Below are 12699 nucleotides of genomic sequence, written 5' to 3' on the forward strand. Positions count from 1 at the left end.
AAGGCCTCATGGCGAATTGCTCCCCTCCCCCCAAACAAGCACACATGCTCACAGTCCTCTGGTAGGGGGAGGAGTGTCCTCTTGGGGGGAGGGGCAGGTGAATCCCCCTCACACACTCCCTGCCCTGTTTGGGGGAGGGGCAGGTGAACCCCCTCACACACTCCCTGCCCTGTTCGGGGGAGGGGCAGGTGAACCCACCTCACACACTCCCTGCCCTGTTCGGGGGAGGGGGAAGTGAACCCCCCTCACACACTCCCTGCCCTGTTCGGGGGAGGGGCAGGTGAACCCCCCCCCCACGCACTCCCTGCCCTGTTCGGGGGAGGGGGAAGTGAACCCCCCTCACACACTGCCTGTCCTGTTCAGGGGAGGGGCAGGTGAACCCACCTCACACACTCCCTGCCCTGTTCGGGGGAGGGGGAAGTGAACCCCCCTCACACACTCCCTGCCCTGTTCGGGGGAGGGGGAAGTGAACCCCCCCCCACGCACTCCCTGCCCTGTTCGGGGGAGGGGGAAGTGAACCCCCCCCCCACGCACTCCCTGCCCTGTTGGGGAACGGGAGGGGGGGTGACTGGCAGCTGGAGTTCCCTCCCCTCCTAACTGCCACTCCCAGCCAACCCCAAACTGCCACTGCTTGGGGGAGGCGGCACAGGAGTGTGGGGCTCAGGGGGCAGCTGCCACAGGAGGCAAGGAGAGGAGGCAGCCTCCATCGCGGCTGGGCTCTCTGGGTGCCTTAGCTCCCCTGATCCCCCATCAAGATGGCTGCCCTGGTGTTCTGCAACGTGTGTTTCCGCCAGCCCCGAACGGCCACGCCCAGGTTCAGCCTCACCAATTGCGGCCATGTGATCTGTGAGCCGTGTCTTCAGAAAGGTAACGTCCTGCCACGAGAGGGGTCGTGCCCTGCTCTGCCCTGTCCCAGGCCATGCAGCTCTCTGGCCTATGGACCCAGGCAGGAAGAGAGGCTGGCCAAGGCGGTCAAGCCTGCTGGGGCTTCAACCCATCTGGGTCACATCGAAAACTGAGCGATATTTTCCACAGGCTGGAACAATTTGTGCAGTAAGGGTGTTGAGCAGTGTTCCCTGCAAGTTGTGCCCTTGTGCAGCTGCTCAGGAGACATTCAAATGCTGCCCAGCTGATTAGCAGAGTGCCCATAGCTAGGTTCTGTTTCTACTGGTGGTGCACATGCCTCAGTGCACATAAAAACAGTATTCTGCACACGGATGGAAAAAATATGCCCATGGACGGGAAAGATTAGAAGGAACATTAGTGCGAAGAGCCACTGAATCAAACTGTAAACTCTTTACATAATAGAAACCACTCCAAGCGAGGGGGTGTGGTAGCATACCCATTACCCCAAGTTCTAGCACCTATGCTGGCTGCATTAAGAAATTATCTTAATCAGTGTGAAACAGAGTAGGTTTTTTTTATGAGGAGAATGTGGCATACCATTCCAGTTTCCCTAATCTCCATCTCAATATAATCCAAAGGGCTGCATGATATTTGTCCACTGAAAGTCTGAAATTTTCCTTTTTTTGAAAAAAATCATCAAACATAGCTTTCCTACCCTAGGTATTGTTAAAGTAAGTATTACCAAATGTTCTACATTTTTAAAACATTGAATTAACGAACACCTTATCCTGGTTTGATACTTTGGAAGTGTACCTTAGGTCCTCCAGCACACATGGCTTTAGTTAATGTCTGAGGCAAGAGATAGATGGTCTCTGCATGCACAGCTCAATTCAGATCAAGGTGGCAGACATGTACTGTCTCCTTCCCTCTGAAACACTATTTCATTTTGCTTTAATTTTAGAAAAGTTTTCAAAAACGGAATTTACATTATAGGATGGATTTTGCTAGTTGCTTCAGACATTTTAAAGTCTATTATTATTGTTATGAAATTTTCTTTATTTACATCATAACTGAGAGCTTCAGGACCTTTAAGAAAAGGAAAGTTTCTGCAACATTTCCAGACCCCCAGATTATACATCTGAGCTTGCAGCTACATTTTGAGAGGTCTACGGAGGCTTCTAAGGGGGAATCCAAAAAAGGGATTTGGGCTTTGTGCTTGAGAGAGAGTGTGTGCGCGTGCACGCACCCCCTCCTCTCAGTGTGTCTTAGTAGGTTTTATGCCCCAAATTTGGGGGTCTTTTTATTTTTTTTATAGTGTTTTAAAATTTTGTAAGCTGCCACGAATATTTTAAAAATATTTTAAATAAATAAATAAGTAAATAAAGTATGACTGAATGAATGAATGAATTTGTCATAGCAGCCAATATTTAGGTATCTAGAAAATCATAGGAGCAATTCCGCAAACTACAGAGCCTAGTTAGCAGCCTCTTCTACAGTAAATGGGCAGTAGAGATATGAAAGGTTAACTGTTTAATCAGTAAGCATCACCTTCATGGTTACCACCCCTACTAAGGACTAGACACAAAATATGGCCTTTCTACTCTTTCCTTGTCATACTTTGATGTCATTCCAGCAGTTTTGGTTTTCCTGAGAGTGTATGAAAAAACAATAATATATATATATATATATATATATTTAAATCTTCAAAAATTAGCTAATGTAATCAGTTTTGTTTAAGAGGAAAGTGCCTAAAATGCAGAGCTAGGATCTGAATATAACTTGCAGAATGCTCAAATGTAGCCCGCATCCATGCTTTCTTAATAAAATCTGAGTGAGACAAAAATTGATGAGTGTAACTTTTACCTGGTGTGTATTCAAATAACATTTCTACCAGTTATAATACAAATGTACTGTGTTCTTCCTCTTCAAATATCATGACAAACATTGATATTCAGCATGCTAGACAGTAAGCAAATAATTATCTAGCTATCAGAGGTAGGAACTTCAGTTCATGTCGGGCAGCTTAGGCACATAAACCTCTTTGAGGGAATAAAAAACCACCTTTTAGGAAATGGGTTTTGCCCACGAAAGCTCATGAAACTATATATTTTTGTTAGAGTCTAATGGCCTGTCTTCAGTAGGAAATTATTTCAAAATAACTTATTTCAAAATAATAACTCCGGAAATAATAATTTCAAACTAGAGTGTCCAGACTCCAGGGAAGCCTTGAAATTAGTCCGAGACAAGCTCCGTTAATTAGGCATGCTACCTCAACATGGAGCCCCAGGAATCACTGGGGAATAATTTGTTTGAAGTAGTTTGGGGAGTAGTTATTTTGAAATAGCGGCACCGGAACATCCACACTACCGTTATTTCTAAATACCTACTTCATAATTAGCATTATTCCTTGTGGAAATCAGGAGTTATTAGTTTGAAATAACCAGCACGTCATTTCAAAATAATGATCTTGATAGTGTGTATGCTTTGCCTGTTATTTAGAGATAAGGAGAGTTATTTTGAAATAACTCCCTAGTGCAAGCCAGGACTAAGGTGCTACAGAGTTATTCATTCTTTTTTTAAAGTTACAGACGAACACAGCTACCCCTTTAAGCGAATAAGTTTTCTAGATATATCTAGTCAGCTATCTACACATATCTAGCCAACTATCAAGGAAGATAAAAAGTATATTTAAGTATCATGATTATGTGCATTTATTGAAAATAATTGTTAATGGGTTTTTAAATAATAAAGACATAGCTTAGAAAATGGTTACTTTTATGCTCAGGAATACTCTCTGATCCTGTTCCTACTCAAGTCACTGACAAAAACCACAAAGATAAAATTATGGCTCTATTAAAGCCAAGACCACAAATTTCAGCCACTGATATCAGTGGGAGCGGGATTGGGCCCAAAATATCTTTCAGGCATACCTCTGGTTAGCTGTGGTCCATCAAATCATTTATGCCAAAAATTAAATTTAAGTATGTGAGTAGTCCTATTAAAATCAACAGAAGTTTTCCAACAACTGAGTTCAGTCAGACTGTGCATAAAGTTATTTGCACATGAGTCTTGGATTCAGGCCTGGGAGCCATTGCCTATTATCACCTGAGCAACCGTGTGCTCACATTTAAAAAAAATCAAGCCCTTTATATGATTTTATTTTCAATTATGTATAGAACCTTTGATTCTTGATACACAAAAGGACTAATCATCAAATCAAGTTCTATAATTTGTACACGCTATGGCATTCATTCACATGGCATTCATTTTTATTTTACAGGCAAAAAAGATGAATGTTTGATTTGTAGAGCTCCTTGCCGTACAATATTTCTTTCTAAAACGGTAAATGAAGGCTTTCATAGTATTTCTATTATACTAATTTGTAGTTTGCTTAGCAGTGGAGTTATTTTCATTACAATATATTTTCCTTTTATTGTCAGTTGCACTATGGATATTTACTAATATTCTGAGAGTAATCATAGAGACTCTGTTACTATATGGGTTATACATTTATGGATTTCTTCAGACACAACTATATCTAGCCTGTACATCCCAGAAATCAGCAGCAAATCAGTCCAGCTTCTTAAAGAAGCATGTTTGTGACTAATGTAAAAGGTTAGAGGTGAATGTTAAAAAGTAGAAAATTCCATGGTGGTATTAGACTTCAGGTAAATGAACTCTGTCCTCCACATTACTTTTCATCAGTGTTTCTTAAACTGCATTCTGCAGCACACCAGTGTGCCGCGAGGCAGTCGGAAGTGTACCGCAAAGAACAATAGAGTTAAAAATGGCTGCCCTTAAAGGGACAGGCGACCTTTTTTTTATTTTTGGTTTTTTGCTCAATAACTTTCCCCCTGAGTCTTTTTTTTTCCTGTTCAAAAAATCTTTGGTGTTCCTCATAAAAATTTATTGTTTGGTGTTCCTTGGTCTTAAAAAGTTTAAGAAAATCTGCTTTTCATTATACTCATCATGGCCCTTTTGCCCTCCCTAAAAAGTGTGCATCCTGCACTAGTTACTCTGGCTCTTGTATTGGAGGAATAACTAATGTACAGTTCTAGCAATAGCGGTGAGGAGTCCTGTGGCACCTTATAGACTAACTGAAGTGTTGGAGCATAAGCTTTTGTGGGCAAAGACCCACTTCGTCAGATGCATGTCTAGCAGTGTTTAGACATATGGGCCAGGTGTACACTAAAGGGAAAGGTTCACTTAAAATACGCAACTCCAGCCCTGTTAGTTACATAGCTGGAGTCGACATATCTTAAATCACATTTTGGCGCTGTCCATACAATGTGAGGTCGACGGAAGCAAATACTCCTAACTGCTTCCCTTACTCCTCATCAGGAGCAGGATTACTGGCACTGATGGGGAAGCCCTCTCAGTTCTAACTAGTGGGTCTTCACTAGATGCTAAGTCAAACCCCAGAAGATTGACTGCGGAAGTGTTGATCTTCTGCATAGTGTAGACATAGCCATGGATACCAGGTCTGTCTGTTTATTCCTTTAATTTACCAGCTCTCCCCTTGTATTATATTCTATTGTGAGTGTAGAGTTGAATAGAAGTATTCATGAGGTTCTTGCTCTAACTCACCAGACAATTGTGCAGCCCCCTCTTTTTATTTTTTTAAAATGGGGTTGAAGAATTAATCCTCCCTCCTTCTGCTTATAAACTTTCTCATTAGCTATAGTCATATTTGGGTTGTGGAGACACATTATATTTCCTCCTTAACTACCAGCCAGTAAAATACACCTTTCTTATGTGGAGGAGGGGATATTGCGAACATGCTTAGTGTAAACATCATTCCTACAAGCGCATATGACTATCTTGCCCCTGAAACAGGAGCAGAGTTGGTCAGTAATGAGTGTTACATTCCTTGGCCTTGTAGCATGGTGTAATATTCCTAGAGATATTTAAGATCAGGTTAATACATATCTATTAATTATGTCAATAATACATTGCTTATTTGGGATAGTTGAAGGATTACATTTTTCAATTAGTGCATAATTTACATTTTTACTGTTTTTGTACTTCAGGTTATTATTTCAGACAGGCTTACATAGTTTACTGAATCAAGACGGAATTAGTTATTATTTTAGAATATTATAAAGATACCCAGTATTGCTTTATACAACAATAATCTAAACATTTAATATAAACCCTTATTTTTGCCAGATAGTAAATCTCTTCCTGCTGGAGTTTTTCATTTGTTTCTATATTTTTATTGGATTTCTAAGATAGATTCAATCCAGGGTCTCTATCTATGCTAGAACCTTAAAGGGATTTTATAGCTTGTACATAAAATATATTTTAAATATGCATACCACACATTCATGAATATGAGTGTTGCTGACTAGATTACATTTTATTTTCTTATATCTATGGATAATGGTTAGATATTCAACACTGAGATTAGCTAACATGGGTTTCATTTTGAATAAAAGATACAGTGGTTTAGTTGATATTTAGATACAAAATGTCCAGTCAGTGAGGTATCTGGGAACTAGATAACTGCTTCCTTACTTTCATGGTGAAACAATTGGAAGTCAATTTTGTCATTATGTTAGGAGGTACTGTGAAGGGGCACTACCACTGTTGAAGCATCATCGCCATGTTTGTTTGGGACATCCCCTTTTCCTCTTCCCTTTGGATTCCATTCTAACGTTTGTCTCATGATACATTCTTCAAGTCCTTACGCAGGATGTGGCCTGCCCATTGCCATTTTCTCTTTTTAATCTGGACCTCCATTGGTTTCTGAGTTCTTTGGGTCCACAAGGTTTCATTTGACATTCTATTTTACCACTTTAGCTGGTGAATGTGTCTAAGGCATTTATTGACAAACATCTGAATTTTCTTAGTGTTGCTCTGGACAACATGCCACGTCTCCGAGCCATATAGCAGCACTGATTTCACATTGGAAATGAAAATACGTAGTTTGGTCCTTGTTGAAATGGTTCTTGTACACCAGACTGGTCGTAGCATGGTGAAGACTTGTTGCACCTTTCACATTCTCTCACTGACATCCTCTTCAGTTCCCCCATTCTTGCTGATAACACTCCTCAAGTATACAAACTGTTCAACGTCTTGCACTGCTTTTCCTTCGATTGTAATTGCACCTTCCTTTCTGTTGTTAATGCACATCAACTTGGTCTTCTCCTGATTAATCTTAAGACCCACTCACTCAGCTGTTTCCTGTACGGCATCCATCTTCTCTTGCATATGCTCTAATTTGTCTGCAAGCAGGGCTAAGTCATCTGCAAACTCTAGGGCTACATCTAGACTGGCCCCTATTCCGAAATAGCCATGCTAATTTCCAACTTTGGAATAGGGAAATCCGCGGGGGATTTAAATATCCCCCGCGGGATTTAAATAAACATGTCCGCCGCTTTTTTTCCGGCTTGGGGAAAAGCCGGAAAAAAGCGTCTAGACTGGCGCGATCCTCCGGAATAAAGCCCTTTTCCGGAGGATCTCTTATTCCTACTTCCTGAAAGTAGGAATAAGAGATCTTCCAGAAAAGGGCTTTATTCCGGAGGATCGCGCCAGTCTAGACGCTTTTTTCCGGCTTTTCCCCAAGCCGGAAAAAAAGCGGCGGACATGTTTATTTAAATCCCGCGGGGGATATTTAAATCCCCCGCGGATTTCCCTATTCCAAAGTTGGAAATTAGCATGGCTATTTCGGAATAGGGGCCAGTCTAGACGTAGCCTAGATCTTCAAGTTTCCTAGTTTGGGTCCATTGCAGTCCCCTTCCTGAGTCGGCATATGCTGTTTTTGTGACCCAGTCTAGGACAATCAGGAACAGTAATGGAGAAAGAAGGCTTTCATAAAGTCTATGAAGTGTTACTATCTGATCTGTGCAAGATTGTCCTTTCCTAAACCTGCCTGTTCTCCTCGTAGTTTGTGGACTATGGTCTTTATTCATTCCAGTATGACTCTGGTTAATACTTTGCTTGGAATGGACAGGAGGGTAAGCCCCCTCCACTTTCACATAGTGACAGATCTCCATATTTAGGGAGTTTCATTAGCGGCACTTTTCTCCAATCCTTTGGAATCTCTTCTGTTGTCCATATCAGATTTAGCAAACTGTGTAGCTGGTCCACTATAGCAGCTCCTCCTTCTTTTAATACTTCAGGTGGAATATTATCAGGTCCTGCTAATTTCAGAAATTCCTACTTCCAAAAAATGAGGAGTAACATTAGTTCGGACTAAGGGCTTTAGTCCGAACTAACGCGTCCCGGCGCGCACTTCCTGGTTCGAATCAGCTGTGATTCGAACTAGCGCGCCGGCGAGATCATGTTAATGGAGCGCGTGATATTTAAATCCCCGCTTCATTAACTACTTCGGTTGTCTCCATTTGCATCCCTAGTTCGAACTAGGGATGCAGTGTAGACGTACCCCCAGTGTTGATATCTAGGGGTTCTCCTGCTTCTAGCTGTGGTGGATTTGTTGGTGGTGGCCTGTTTAACACTTCTTCAAAATACTCCTTCCATCTGGCTACCTGTTCATCAACTGAGTTAAGTAGCTGACCATCTATGTTTTTAACATGTGTGTTTGGGTTTCTCTTCCTTCCGCTCAAGACTCGAGTTATATTTTACAGGGTTTTCAAGTCCATTTATTTAGATGCTGCCTCTGCTTTTTCTGCAATCTTGTTTATGAAATTTCTCTTATCCCTGCATAGACTTTTTTTTACTTCCCCGGCAATTTCATCCTAGCGTCTGTTAAATCTTTCTTGAATAGCACTACTTACCTGCCTCTACAATCTAGTCTGTCTTCCCATTTTATAGCCAAGTGTTATATTATTCCACTGATATTTGCCATTCCACCATGTTTCTCCTAAAAGTTACAACAGCTAATCAATTTGAACCCCCACCTCTTTACACCATTGGTTCATCCATGAATTGAAATCTTGTCTACTTGTCCCTGAACACAGAACCAGAAACATTTCAGAGAAAGTTATAAACATATAGTATTTATTTTTGTATTAATTTTAAAAAGCACCATATTTTCATAATTTTAAAAAGCACCATATTTTCTTAAGAGCAAATAATTTCACTTTTAAAAAAATAAAACTTTGGAGGTTTTCCTAATGGAGTAGGGAACAGCTGGAGATTTTGGCACCAAAGTAACTGAGAGTATGTCTAATCTCCCAAATTTTGTCAACAAAACTTATGTCAACATCCAAAAGTCGACAAAACAAAAATTGCCAGAGAGGGTTCATGCTTAGTCCTTCTTTTGACAGATCATGTCCACAATGAAACCCACAGTATAGTGTTGAGGGAAAGCAGAGCTGATCACATCTTGAGTTCTCCCAAAGCCTCCTTGCCTGCTAGGAACAACATCATCTGTGGGAGAGGTCCAGGTTGGATATTAGGAAAAACTATTTCATTAGGAGGGTAGTGAAGCACTGGAATGGGTTACCTAGGGAAGTAGTGGAGTCTCCATCCCTAGAGGTGTTTAAGTCTCAGCTTGACAAAGCCCTGACCGGGTTGATTTAGTTGGGATTGGTCCTGCCTAGAGCAGGGGGCTGGACTTGATGACCTTCTGAGGTCTCTTCCAGCTCTATAATTCTATGATTCTATGAGCTCTCTGTGTTGAGGAATGTCAAAGCAGCACGACATTTGTCCCTTCCCCCTGTAGCAGCAGTTTGCCTGTCGCTGTGTTCACAGTGTAGGGAAGAAGAGGAGCATTGTAATGATTTGCTCTTTGTTTGTTCCTCAAAGGATGCAGCACGCTCAGCTGTCAGATACTTCCTAGAGCTTTAAAAGGGGAGGGAAACATGTCTGCAGGGCAGCAGAGATTGAAACACTGAACAGAGTGCTCAGTGCAGGCATTGTGGGATAATGGGAGAAGCTAGTTCTGTTAACGAAACAAACAACAGTGTCTACATTGGCTCTTTGACAATAGTAAAAGGAGGGGGAAGAGTGGGAAAGAAAAAAGTCTCTCATGAAGTGGAGGATTTTTGTTGCTGAAACTGGGTGTTTTCCCCCATCAAAATTGTATTTCAGGGTGTATGCTGTCACTGTTTCATTGCCAAAATGCAGTTTTTGGTGACAAAACTTGTTACTATAGACAAAAATGTGCCTTTTTTCTTTCAACATTTAAGAGGAAGCTGAGTCTTTCTTGCTGGGGAATGGATGTCATTCTAAATTTCTTAGTTTTTTGGGCAGACTTAAAATTTGGGGGAGAAGTTACCTCAGTAAATAGCTGTTCCATTACAAAATGTTTAATATATTCTACTGCCTTCCAACACTGGACTACATTAGCTTTCAAGTTCTGTTAAAATACGCAGTTCTGAAAAAGCTCATACGGCTATGTAAACCATTTGTCCTTAGACTTCAGAGTCAGCACCCTTTATAAATGAATGAAAATATCTTAAACGTCTCTCACAATTCTTGCTTCAGGCTCTCCAGGCATCAGTTTTTTTTTCCACTAGAAGGTGATATTTACTTTTTGAATGAGAGCGTAAAATGTTGAACACAATTATGCAGCATATTTAAAGCTTTCAGCACATCACTCTGTTGTATTTAGGGGCCTCACTTATAAACTACTAGGATAAGCACACTGTCACTTCAGATATTACTGTTCCTGAATGTTCACTTTAAAATTTTTGCTTTTTGATATATGAAGCACATTTATTTAATACAATGATGTGCAATCTTGGCTACGGAGTGGGCCACATTAGAGGCTCTACTTCATCTCAGTGGGCTGCAAGATTATCACAACCAATTTGGTCTTGCCGGATAGGATAATTTTACTAATTGCACTTGCATATCTAGAATTTAGGGATGGGTGCAATGCTGGCTGCACTATAACAGTACTTTGATTGAATGCAGAAAGAGCACATGGTTCTCACAGTCAATGGCTGTGCCTATACTGTTTCTTTCTTGCGCAAAAGCCTATCCAAATGAAGCACAGATTAGTACATTGTTGTGCTTCATTTGCATAATTAATTAGGGTCAATGAGGTAGAATGGCTCTTGCGCAAGAGTTTTTTGTGCAAAAATGGCCCCTAATGAATTATGCAAATGAAGCACAGCAATATGCTAATCCGTGCTTCATTTGCATACGCTTTTGCGCAAGAAGAAAGCAGTATAGACGTAGCCAATATTGTGTGCAATCTGCATGCACCTCACTTCATGTGCCCTTTCTTTATGTGCATGTCACTTTAGTAACAATAGTAGGAAAATGACTACACAGACAGAAACCAGTGGAATCTGGCAAACCTGCGTGTGGGTAACAACAAACAAAATGTCTTGCAGGCAATACCAGAATGCCAATGGGTCGTATGCAGCCCAGGGCCACAGGTTGCCCCCCACTGATTTAATAGTGTTTAAATACATTTTTTAAATATTCCAGTTTATTTAAAAGGTTGTAAATTAAACCAGACTTAATCTCAAACCTGATATCGCATTACTGGATACCACCCTACAATGCATTAGTATTTATTATTTAAATGTAAATTATTCAGTGAGTCAGTTTATGGAATATTTAATGAAATGCTATATTTTTAACAGCTTTTGTAAGTACTAAGGGTAAATTTTTTAAAGTCATTGAAATTTAGGCTCCTTAATACATAAATCACTTTTGAAAATGGAACCTAAATTCCTTTAGCATAATGATACTTTGAAAAATTTACCCAAAATATGATGTCCACTACATTCTTTTGAGACAATAATTCTGTGATTATTTTGAAAATTACAATAATAGCATATAGATATTAATTTTGATAACATTTAGTAATTCTTTCTCTGCAGACAAATCCTGAAATTCAGTCACTGTTTATGGGAATAGATATATTATGCAAAAAGTATTCAAAAGAAATTACACTGGTAAGTCCTACGAAACTTGACTTGAAAGATTTGATTGCTATCAGTCAGAATCTAGATTCCTTTACCTTTTTCTTCTTTTTTTAGAAACTGACTTAAGTTCATTGTCAACAGTTTCCCCTCCCCCCTGTGTCAGTATAGCTCAGGTCTAGCAGTTCCAGTTTTCCTCATTTCTTTTCTCTTTGAAAGATTTTTGTTTGTTTAGCTGGTTGTAATTGGTTGATTTGTGTAGTATGATTTTCAAAATACTAAGAGGTTAGCAGCTTCTACTGACTTCAATGTATAAGGCAAAATTGTATGAATAGTTCAACTTTGACTTTTTCTTTCCTCGGTTCACTGTTCCAAGGTGTGTAAGAAAGTATCAGGATTACTGTTTGTGTAATCTCATACTAATTATCACTATTTCTTATTACTTTAATGATTCATAACTGTTTGCAAAGCAAAAAAGTATCAAGTATTAGATGTACCAGAAATTAAACAGGTACATTTAAATAACTGTTGGCAGCATGTTATTGCAAAAAAATGAAAACCACAAAATGTTTCAAGAGCGGGGAGAATATGATGTAGAAACTCTGGTGAGTATTTGGATGTTGTCAAAGGGAATGTCTACACAGCAACATTATTTCAAAATAACTACTGTTATTTCAGAATAACTTAGTCCGTGTCTACACAGCAGGCAGTTATTTCAAAATAATGTCAAAATTCTGTCAAGCTGGAAGACTTCTTACTCTGACTTCTGTAAACCTCATTGTATGAGGAATAAGGGAAGTCAGAGGAAGAGTGCACTTTTTCAAAATAAGTGCTGTGTAGATGCTCCCTATTTCAAAATAAGCTATTTTGAAATAAAATGAGCAATTGACGTAGCTCAATTTGCATAGTTTATATCAAGTTAAGACCTGCAGCATAGACACACCCTAGATAAATAGGCAGTAGAAAATGTTTCAATATGCATAATTCAGAATTCATTTAAGAATTTTCAAGTCTATGGTCAGAATCAAAAATAGTTATTTAGAGGCCTGTAGACTAGTTTCCAATA

The 12699-nt window shown here is 40.0% G+C and overlaps 1 protein-coding gene across 1 annotated transcript in view; it reads left to right on the forward strand.

Annotated features, from left to right (window-relative positions):
• Window positions 1–524: 524 nt before the first annotated feature.
• Window positions 525–12699, forward strand: part of RNF212 (ring finger protein 212) — a 54134-nt gene continuing 41959 nt past the window's right edge. Inside the window, exons 1-3 of the mRNA XM_025185865.2 lie at window positions 525–867; window positions 4127–4188; window positions 11592–11666. Of these exons, the coding sequence (XP_025041650.1) occupies window positions 756–867; window positions 4127–4188; window positions 11592–11666 (249 nt within the window). The 5' untranslated portion in view covers window positions 525–755. The remainder of the gene's footprint in view (window positions 868–4126; window positions 4189–11591; window positions 11667–12699) is intronic.

This window comes from Pelodiscus sinensis, chromosome 5 (genome assembly GCF_049634645.1).
Source record: "Pelodiscus sinensis isolate JC-2024 chromosome 5, ASM4963464v1, whole genome shotgun sequence".
NCBI classification, from domain to species: domain Eukaryota; kingdom Metazoa; phylum Chordata; order Testudines; family Trionychidae; genus Pelodiscus; species Pelodiscus sinensis.